This window comes from Primulina tabacum, chromosome 3, assembly GCF_025594145.1.
Source record: "Primulina tabacum isolate GXHZ01 chromosome 3, ASM2559414v2, whole genome shotgun sequence".
Taxonomy (NCBI): domain Eukaryota; kingdom Viridiplantae; phylum Streptophyta; class Magnoliopsida; order Lamiales; family Gesneriaceae; genus Primulina; species Primulina tabacum.
The window spans coordinates 41236522-41247034 of record NC_134552.1 but is presented as its reverse complement, the minus strand read 5'-3'; the positions used below and the strand labels follow the sequence as shown (position 1 = coordinate 41247034).

Here is a 10513-nt window from a genome sequence, read left to right as displayed (position 1 = left end):
CCGCATTTTGATTATGAGATTTGAGAGGGGATGCATATTTTCATACGTTGACGATTTTTACTCGTTTGTGTTTACGTATGATTTTTGGATAAATTTGATTAATTTAAATTGCATTGTTCTTACTGTCAAATAATTATGATTATTTTAAAGGTTATTTCGAAATGTTAGTTTTTTTAAAAAAAAATTTCAGCACTTTTAAAATGAGCAGACGTCTCATATTTAATAAAAAAACTTTAATTTTTTTCATAAATATTAAAATATTAGTATTATGAGATACTGTTCGTCACATTCGCCAAAACCTGTAACCAAAGGAAAAAAGGCTTCAACACAAATTCCATCAGGGTTCAAGAAATTTTAATATTATGTCTAGCCTGGCCATTTATGGTTCTCAATTGCTAGCTTAGCTTACACAAACTGTGGCTACCTTCTTAAAAATGTAGATAGAGTCATTTGAACGAGAGAAGAGCGATAGTTTTAGACAAATGTTGTTCGCTATTGTTCTATATATACCGAGTTTCGCGAACGTTTTATTCAGCGATCTTCGCCTTTCTTCTCTGGTAGTAACGAAAATTTATCAATTTTTTTCAAAGTTCGGTTTTTTTAATTTGTACTAACATTTTTTCGTATTAATTTCGTAGATTTACTCATCGGTGTGATCTTCCAACGTTACGTGGATTAGCATATCGCGTACGTAAGGTTTTTAAAGTGTTTATTTTACAGAAAATTTAATATTTAATTTTTTCTTAGTATTTTATTTATGAAATATGTTGTAGTATTTTGATTAAAAACCGTCGCTCATTAAGCTACGTTTTTTTCAAAAAACGTCGCTAATTATAGCGACGGTTTTTGACAAAAACGTGGCTTAATATTGTGACGGTATTTGACATAACTGTCGCTTACTATAGCGACGGTTTTCACTTACCACTAGACCATGAACACCACTTAAATATTGTTATATTGAGACTACTTTCTCATTCACCATCGTACTCAAAGGCCTAACATATATAAATAAATTTATATAGATGTCAAATACAAGTATGATAAAAGAAACTTAAGAACTAGTCATTTGACGAGTTTCCTACCGATGCATGCGTACTTAAATATCTCGACCCATGCATACAGAATATCGATTAGAAGGTGATACAAAAACTAGAACTATGCATGATGACACTCCCATGATGCTTAAACTCGGTCCTAATTAAGAACTCAACCCAAGCATAAATGGCTATGAAACCCGACCCATTATGAATAGCTATGAAACTCGACCCAAGCCCACAAAATTTACAAAATCAGTCGCGTATGTGGGTATAAAGAACATCTTCATCTTGTAAAAAAATCATTAATTATTTACATGCTCTTTCAAATGATCCTGATCTTGTCTTGCTGGACACTTTCTTTTGGAAAACAGAGTACCTGTGACGAAAAATAATATTTTTGATTCCAAAAGACAAAAATAAAAAAATTGATGGATCGAGTCAGATATTCGTCTCACAAAATTGATTTATGAGACGATCTCATAATAATTTTTGTATTAATATTAATGTTTAAAATTTTTAATACATTCTTTATTTATTCGATTTTAGTCATATAACTATATTTCAATTATTAGTTACAATCATTCTCATCTAAATCGGTAGTTAAATAACTAATATCATATTCAATTTTGATAAATATGTGTTTAAAAAAATCTCGTGATATGTACACATGTTTAACAACGTAATTACAAAAAAATATTAACAATAAAATTAGTCAATTAATTACATGATTTTGACGATAAGGACTAAAATCTATTGTCAAAACATAGTTACATTACTATAATTGATTCAACAAAAAATACAAGATTAAAATTACATTTTACATATTTAAATTTCCAAATTTAAATCAAGTTGGATTGATGTATTTCAAATGTATTTTTGTAGTTTTAGATAAGTAAGACCATAAATTTCAAATTCATTCATTCAATGTATTTATAGGGTTTCATATTAATTATGATAGATTTCAAGTTCATTAATAATGAAGATATTTTAAATTCATTCTATTTTGTATAACTAATATGCAAATAAGTAAATTGAATTTAATATTTCATCTATTATTTCAATGTTAACAATAAAAATATAATTAAAACTCATTGAATTCAAATCTATACTTCCAAATACAACTTTAATTTTTAAGCATCCACATATAAACTAAGAAAAATCAACACGGGCCTGTACGAATTCATAACCCATAAAATATAGGCCCGTTTGTTTATCGGCCCAAAAGTGTTATCCAGGTCTCGTCTTCTGTTCGGTTCAACCAATCTTCCTCACTCGGAACCACCCAAAATACGACACCGTATCCACTCTATCCGAGCCTCGCCCTGTTTCTCAATTCTGATACATTTCTTTGTTGGAAATAGAAGCAGCTGCACTTTCAACAATGTCATATATGAGAGGAGATTTGCTTGCAAAAACTAGGAAACTCGTCAAAGGGCTAGCCAGAGCTGAGCCCATGTGGCTTAAAGCCATGGAAAAGTACGTCGATTTTTCTTCTTTTACTTCAATTTTATGAAGAAATTATTGGTTCACAATTTTGATTTTTGATTTGTGTTTTTGTGATATTTTGTAGAGCACCGCCTGCGACGTTTCCTCGGGCGGAGAAAAAGCTGAAGTCCATAAGTTTACCCGAGGATGTTTATGTGAATAAGTTTTTTCAAAAGCATCCCGATTCTAAGCATGAGGGGGCGATCGTGTATTTTGCTAGATCCCTTTTTCTCTCCATTTTTTCCGTTTAAGATGTTCATTGTGTTAAATTTTTTACGGTATTTTATGGAAGATGGCTAAAAAAAAAGGAATAGGTTGATTCTTGGTTATACACAGGAGATGTTTTAATTTTGATATCATGTGTGATTTGAGGATTAGATATTGAGTAAGCTGCTCATTGGATTGTAAGATTGTGTTTCTACTGTGAGTTCATAGATTTTCTTCAAATTTATTGCCATTAAAACCTTTTAGCTTATGTCAAGATTAAGCCGATTGCAGGTACTATTGCCTGATGACAATCACCATCATATTAGTTATTTCTTGCATTAATTTTTAACATGATTAAATAATGTTTCTTTGAATATGTTCAGCAATTTCACTCTTTTTTTCTACCTAATCACAGATCCCTATTTTCTCATGTTGTTCGATCCATGTCATGATGCCTAATAGTCCCTTTTATTTATACCCACAAAGGTGAAACAAAGAGGCCGAAAACAAAACGTGTTGTGGAACACGATGCATATAGATCTGGATGTATCGAATTTCTTTTCCTTTTTTGTCGATTCACGATTATTTATGATGGCAAGAAGAAGACTCTTGTTCATCATTTGAGGAAACTGCTAACATCAGATGTGTGTTTTGTGTAATTTTACATCACACTGATTCTTCGAAGCTAACACCACCTGAGATATTTTGGTAATTAATAATGATAATTTCCTTCAGATTAATGAATGGGGTTTGATATAAAGGACATATGCACACAACATATGTTTGTCGATGAACCTGTGACTACTTCCATTTATCCAACTTCTTAATCCGCTGCCTCCAGTGCTGATAAGAGATATAATTTTTCAATATATATTTAGAAGCATAGTTCAGGGACTCTGAGCTTCTCTATTACGGAAAAAATCTTTTAGAGGTCCAATTGTGCATTTCTGTATTTATTTGATAATACTAGTTATAAAGTATGATTCAATTAATCAATTTTGGAGGTTGAAAAGACCACACATGCAGTCTACGAGATAAGCTGAGAAGCAAAGTGATTGTGATTTTGTACATAAGTATGTATGTACATTGGTGTATTGTGTGTGCCGTGGTGTCTGGGTTTTGGAGGAAAAAAATAACTCTTGAGGAAAGAATGGTTTGCGACGATTTTGTGGAGAAGATGCTGAAGGTATATAGGACTCAGTCTTGGGTTTAACTAACGAACTCACTATTTTTGCCCTTTTTGGTGATATTATTGGGATCTGTTTTTTATTTTTTATTTTTGGTTAATTGAGAGATGAATAACATAATGTCGCAGTAAATCTTAATGTTCGTGAGAGTGAGAGTTTTTCACGCATTGAAATTCAGGAAGTTTTATTTTATGTACTTCACACTTTTTTTGTATTGCGATATTATGATATTTTTTTTATATTATACAATAAGATATATCTATGTCACATAAAAATCAAACAAGTGAACAAATAATTATACTCCAAGTATCCATTGATGTGCATGCATGATTATTCTTTGGCCAATGATGGATTGAATTACGGTTGCCTGGTCAATGGCTTAACACATATGAAAGATTTTGAAGTTGATACGTTAAATACAAAAATGGCATTCGTTATATTTTGTGTTTATATTCATATTTGTTATTCAAAGACCTTTTTTAGTTATTGAACGTATTCACTTGTTGTTTTCCAAAAACGTCGTTCATGAAGATACCTTTTTTTTTTATAATATAATTGACAGGACCAAATATCAAAATAAAATATATACAAAAGGAAAATGAAACTCCTAGGTGAAATATGTGCTTTATGGAACAAAGTGTGCCAGTTCATAAGGAAGAAAAGGTTTTAGTTCTGCATGTTAAACTTCTGTTTGATCTTATTTAGTGATCGAGTTTAACTAAGAGACGGTTTAGAGAAGAGTATGTCCATTTTTCAGGATAGTGAATATGAATCACTGATTCTTGCACGTGAACAGGATATCTGGTTTTGATCCACCTGCTGCCCGTGTATTTGCTTGGAGGGTGCTTGAGTTAAAGGAGCACGGAATTAGTGATGAGGATGCTATTGCCGTTGCCGATGTTTGTTCTCTGTCACCTACTCTCATTTATTGTCATAAATAAAGCAGTCAAACTTGAAAATGAAATCCCATTTGTTCCCCCTCTGAATCGTGGTTTCTTTGTGGGTAGATGGAATATCGAAATGAGAGAAAAGCCAAAAGGAAGGCATTTGCTCGGCTGAAACAAATTGCTCGGATTCAAGGAAGGAGCCCACCTCCAAATCCATATTCGAGTGCTATCAAGGAGATACAGGCTGAGGAAAGGAAGTTTGTTCATGATCGATTTTATGATTCTGCCACACGAGAAATCTTGCAGAAACTGAAACAGGAGAGGGCAGCTGAGTTCCAGGACAGAAGAGGAGGGTTCATTGGCTCATGAGGTGACTTTATCAAACATAAGTAAGCTTATATGCTAGTTATTGGGGCTGAATTTTGTTTAGATTTATTCCCAGTGGCTCTGGCCGCTTCACAATTCAACGGATCAAGATTTCTTAGATGATTAATAAAAGAGTACACAAGCATCGGATGTATTTGGAATTAACTTATTATGTATTCAAGGGATATTATCCCAACATTTGTATTGAAGTTTCCTTCAGTGGTCATGGATGCATTTGAATCTCCTTGATACTTTCTATAAAAGCTTTTAACACTTCAAGTTAGTTGATTAAATATCAGTTTGAACTGCACAGGTTCCAAACTCGGTGAAAATAGAGAAAATTGGGAAAAACTGCTAGCGTGTTCCAGCAGCTAGTTAAGATGCCACTTCATCATTTCAAACAAATGAAGCTATATTTTCTTTAGGACCATGGATTTATTAAACCTTGCCATGTCAAGTAGAAATTTTCCCGGAATATTTTTACTGAACTAGGTTCAAAGACTCCAATAAAAATAAAAATTGAGTCGACAAAATTAATTTATACAGAAATCTAAAATCACTGCCACTTTTCCAACCTTCGTAAAACAAGGGCTAAGACGAAAATCTTTGAATTTCAACACACCATTTCCTAACATTTGCAGAATCTAGCTAAAACAAGACCAACACATATCTCCTACTCATCAAGTGGCACCAAGCTCATAGTATACGTAGCGATAATAGGAGAATGCATGGATTTTGGCCCAAGTGTCTTAGCATCACAGAGTATTTTCAGTTTCCCTGTCTCGAATTGGTACGAGTATATGTCAGCCGACACCTTTAAAAACACTATTCCATCTTTGAAAGCAAGAGGATCAATCCAAGAAAGCATGTCTTTGCATAACCGGCTTCCCACTTTCTTTGGTATGTCGTATAATACTTTTGAATTTTCTTTCTCGAGTTCTTCCAAGGACGTAAAGCATTTTAGGTCCCACTGAGATGTGAAGTGATCCTCTAGCACCCATAGTTGGAGACCATCTTCGGAGATTATAACATAATACAGCTTACCTTGGGATTCTCCTATACACATTTCCGGTATGCTGGACAATTGTGATGCAGGTACAGGAACCGTTATCAACCACGATATCTCGTTGTTAGGGTCAAACATCAGAATTTGGTCGCCATCTGTGAGCCAATGCAGAATTCCTGCAACTAAGATGCCTTTGTTTTTAGCCAGATTGTAATTGCATTTACAACACTCTTGTGATCTTCTCCACAACCCTGTCTTTGAGGAATATATATCAAGAACAAAACAGGATTCTTCTTCTTCCTTCTCTTCTTCTTTGTTGGCCTCTGTCTCTGTAGCACAGACTGACACTAATGTGAAATCTGTCGAAGCATCAATGGGGTTCCGAAAAGGATCAAAAGCCAGGGAGATGCTGCTGCTTCTGGGCAGATTAGGCCATTTTACAGGCGTCCATTGTTTAATCAATGGATTGCAAACATATATTATAGGCGTGGGAGTAGGGAAACAACTTCGACAGCAAATTAAGCCGTTGTTCGATGACAAAATGACAACATTTTCGGGGAGAAAGCTCAAAATGTTGTTCCACACTTTAACACTTTCCAGTTCAATTGGGATATAGCTGATCGATTCAATATCCTTATCAGACCACCTATATACCTCCTGGAAGAATAGTCCTGACACGTATTCTGTCTTTTTCAACTGGAGGCGAATGAAAGACCGGTCCGATATAAGATCATACCACTCTTTCGAAACATACTTCAACCGATGCAATGCTCTAGCTGACAGTCGGGATAGTACATTAATGGGGATATCATTGTCAGAAAACCAACGCCCCTTCATTTCCCACAAACTGCAAGAACAAATTTCATCTTGGGTGACGTCAAATACCAACATATAAATTTTTACAGAGTGCATATATCTGAGAACATACACTGCATAAGTAGTAATAAATACGGCAGTTCTAGTCAGTCTCCTTTCAATTGTGACAGAGAGGAGAAACTGAGTAGCATTTCGTAGGCAGTGGTTTCAAACCAATCTTCTATACTATGAAACGCGAAATTACAACGAGAGCTTCAAGTATTTTTCGGAAAAATAAGAAGTTTAGATGATACGCCACTATACCAAACTAGCGCTAAGCAAACACAGTGTTGCTACCCAATACTAAACTTCAAAATATAAGAAATCATAACACGAATACCGCCATATCTGATGGAAAGGGGAAAAAGATGATGAATCTGTGAGTAATAAGCCAACGATTCAAGTAAGCAAGCAAACCGGCTAAAAGAATCCGTAGAGCAAAAAATAAAAGCAAACGTCAATGAAAAAACATCTTTACAACTTAAAAGAAAATATGGGTTTTCCGCCGGACTGTACAACCTCAAAAATAACAGACATCCTAAAATGTTGAGGCATCCGAAGGAAAAAGTTTCAACACCCATGAAAGAAAACCATGGATAAAATCACTGAAACACTATTGTACCACATTTCTCAAGCCAAAAAGAACATTATTCTTCGAAAATAAGAGCTCAAAACATGGGGAGCAAGAACAAACCTCAGTTTTTGGCAACGAATTTCTGACGATTACTGGAGCTGAGAAAACAAAGAAGAAAAATCGACAGATACGAGTGACGAATCTGATACCATATATTGTGCAAAAAATAATAATGAAACAAAAGGAAGAAAAAAGAAAGAAACTGTAAACCTGGAAGTCTCTCCGTCTCGGCAAAGTGCAGACGGTGGGTGGTTTGGGAATGGAGTCATGGACGGAACAAACACGTCACGCGTTTTATTATTCCCTGTAGTTAAAATTTCAATTTAATCCAATACGTGATGTGTTTTGGATTCTAGCATGTTTTTTTTTTTTTTGGTCAAATTTTGTGAAAGATCGTTTGCTGAACATTTTTTCGGATGTTTCAAATAAAATATTCTCCAATGAACTGCAATAGCTCGTGTTCTAAGAATATTAACATTGATAAATTAAATCGAGTTTTGTTAAAAACCAAGCGGAAGAAACTCGAAGTAATCATTTGTCAAGAAGACTGTTATATTAGAAAGTATTTTATCTTATGTAAACTGAATAACCGAAAAATGATAGATTAGTTTTTGCATTCATCAGTTCAGTTATGGTGACAGCTGAACTCATGGATACTCTAACTAATCCAAATAGTTTAAAAACAATAGTTAAACAGTTAAATACACAAGATATGTTTATGGATGTTCGGAGACTTCAACTGCTCCTACGTCACCCCTTCTACCGCCTCGGATGGGATCCACTAGAAGACTTTGATTTATACAACTCTTTGTACAAACCCACTCAGCTAAGACTTACACCACTACCTAAACTGAACTCCTAGACTTAGACTGAAGGCAGCACCTTCCAGTCAACACTTCTTTAATGTCTATGTGAGAAAGACTATATACACAAGTTTAACGTCTTTGTGCAAGACTGTATTTGAATGGATGAGAGTGTTTGTGCAAGATTGTATTTGAGTGGATGATAGTGTTTGTGTGTGAGAACTGAACAAGGATGTTCTCACATACTGAGAGAAATGCGCTTCTATTCTAAGCTGACATATCTGTGAAGAGTTCCCTCGACTGGGCTGAATGCTTCTCTCTTTAAGCTGATATGACTTTGAAGCGTGCCTTTTCTTTTCTCTCTTGAGTTGCATATTATTTGAGTCTTCACTGATCTTCTCTTTATATAGGCGGAAAAACTGATCGTACAGTGAGATTCATTTATTGTATCCGTTGCATCTTGAATTCGTTTCTTGGACTTTGTGTCTCGACTTTTCGACTGCCCTTCAGAAACGTTTTTGTCTTTAATGTTCTGATGCAACGTCCATTACTGTCCTTTGACTGGGTAATGGCTTTGTACCTTCACGTACAGCTGGATTCCACTTGAAAGAGTTTGTCTTCATCCATAACTGAAAAGATTCTAACCGATGCTTCGAACTGGTCAGTTGAACTGATCTTTCAGTTGGGCTAGTGAAATCAGTTGACTCGTCAGTGGAACTGATTTCACACTTGTTCAGTTGGACTGATCAGCTGGGTTTCTTCATCAGTTGAACCCTCCTTCAGCTGGCAAGGCTTCTGAGGTTTTTCTGCTGAATCACCTATCAACTGGACAATCAGCTGGACTGCTCAATTGACGTAATAAGTTAGACTGATTCATTTCATGCGATCAGTTGGGTCTTTAGTTTTGCGATATAAACATCTCGTGAGTGATCCTAGATGTTGCACACTAAGGTAGATCATTAGTAACATAATTAACAGGTTTTGTTATCACCAAAATCAAGATTGCGAACTTGAAAAGTTCTAACAATCTCCCCCTTTTTTATGATTACAAAACATGAGCAGTTAAGCGCAATATATTCAGTTCAAGGGTTAGCAAGTTCAAATATCATTAAAGGCTCCCCCTTTATAACTGAATTTAATGAGATTAAAATAACCAAAAATTCATCTCCAAACTGAGTTAAAACCTTTTTAAAAGAGATGGACAAAATTAAGAAACTACTTTTCAGTTGATGAAAAGGAAAGAATTTTTCTTAACAACTGAGTTTTAAAACCGATTAATAATACTTTTTAGATTGAGAGAAAAACGAGAAACTCCCCCTCAAAAACTGAATAAAAAACCCGTATCTGAAAGATATTTATATAGTCATTCATTCAGAGATTATAATCATTCAAGCAATGTAGACAAGAGATTTGGAAATATTCATTCAGTCACAATAAAACAGAGCTGAACAAATACGATGTTTCTTTAAATAAATTTCCTTCTATTTATATCTGAGTATATACATCAGTTGAACAAGAAAGATTACTACAATGGTAGCATATTTTAAACAACATCAGATGTCAGTTGTTTTGTGTGACAGAACTGGATATACCATCAACTGGTTGCTTGACTGCTTGAACTGCTGCATCGGTTGTGAGTTTATCTTGCTAGAGAAATGAGTTAAACTACTTGAACTTGACTTCTTAGCAGACTAACCGGTCGAGCAGAATCTCACTAGGCTCAACTAGAATGCAGCTGGTGATTTTAATCATCCAACGTCCTAGCATGGATGAGTTTCGTCTGAAGAACAGCTAACCTGGTAGGCTTGCAACTGAAGACTTGTTCAAGGAGCAATTTAGCTGTGCATCTTTGCAGATGATTCTCAGTCCCCTGCAGACTAATTAAAACCTCTAAGTAAAGAGTCTAAAGAAGTGGCTGCAATATTAGTCACAGAACCAATCCTCTCAACTCTTTATCAAAGAGCGACGTATAAATATTTTCAAATAGTTTTGAAAATCGTATGTGATACTTTTAAATAGCTAGTAACACTATTTTAAAGTAAGATT

At 34.6% G+C, this 10513-nt stretch overlaps 2 protein-coding genes across 3 annotated transcripts; one reads left to right on the top strand and one right to left on the bottom strand.

Moving 5' to 3' along the window:
- Positions 1-576: 576 nt before the first annotated feature.
- LOC142541080 (uncharacterized) lies at positions 577-5413 on the top strand. The gene is made up of 5 exons (XM_075647630.1): positions 577-691; positions 2399-2513; positions 2608-2730; positions 4713-4815; positions 4924-5413. The coding sequence occupies exons 2-5, from the start codon at positions 2419-2421 to the stop codon at positions 5170-5172; spliced, it is 570 nt and encodes a 189-aa protein (XP_075503745.1). The 5' UTR covers positions 577-691; positions 2399-2418; the 3' UTR covers positions 5173-5413.
- Positions 5414-5718: 305 nt separating this feature from the next.
- Positions 5719-7964, bottom strand: LOC142541079 (F-box protein At5g49610-like). 2 transcript variants are annotated; one of them, XM_075647629.1, is made up of 3 exons: positions 7875-7964; positions 7725-7762; positions 5719-7022 (listed from the first exon to the last, which is right to left on the bottom strand). In XM_075647629.1, the coding sequence occupies exon 3, from the start codon at positions 7010-7012 to the stop codon at positions 5843-5845; it is 1170 nt and encodes a 389-aa protein (XP_075503744.1). In that variant the 5' UTR covers positions 7013-7022; positions 7725-7762; positions 7875-7964; the 3' UTR covers positions 5719-5842. The 2 variants fall into 2 exon arrangements, with proteins under 2 accessions (XP_075503744.1, XP_075503743.1); XM_075647628.1 differs by having other exon boundaries at positions 7725-7941.
- Positions 7965-10513: the final 2549 nt, after the last annotated feature.

What these genes read in the sequence shown, in the direction of transcription:
- LOC142541079 (XM_075647629.1), bottom strand. Translation starts at nt 7,012, where the DNA reads ATGAAGGGGCGTTGGTTTTCTGACAATGATATCCCCATTAATGTACTA.
- LOC142541080 (XM_075647630.1), top strand. Translation starts at nt 2,419, where the DNA reads ATGTCATATATGAGAGGAGATTTGCTTGCAAAAACTAGGAAACTCGTC. An exon ending in AAGCATGAGGGGGCGATCGT is followed by an intron (nt 2,731 to 4,712) that starts GTATTTTGCTAG and finishes GCACGTGAACAG; the next exon opens with GATATCTGGTTTTGATCCAC. An exon ending in ATGCTATTGCCGTTGCCGAT is followed by an intron (nt 4,816 to 4,923) that starts GTTTGTTCTCTG and finishes CTTTGTGGGTAG; the next exon opens with ATGGAATATCGAAATGAGAG.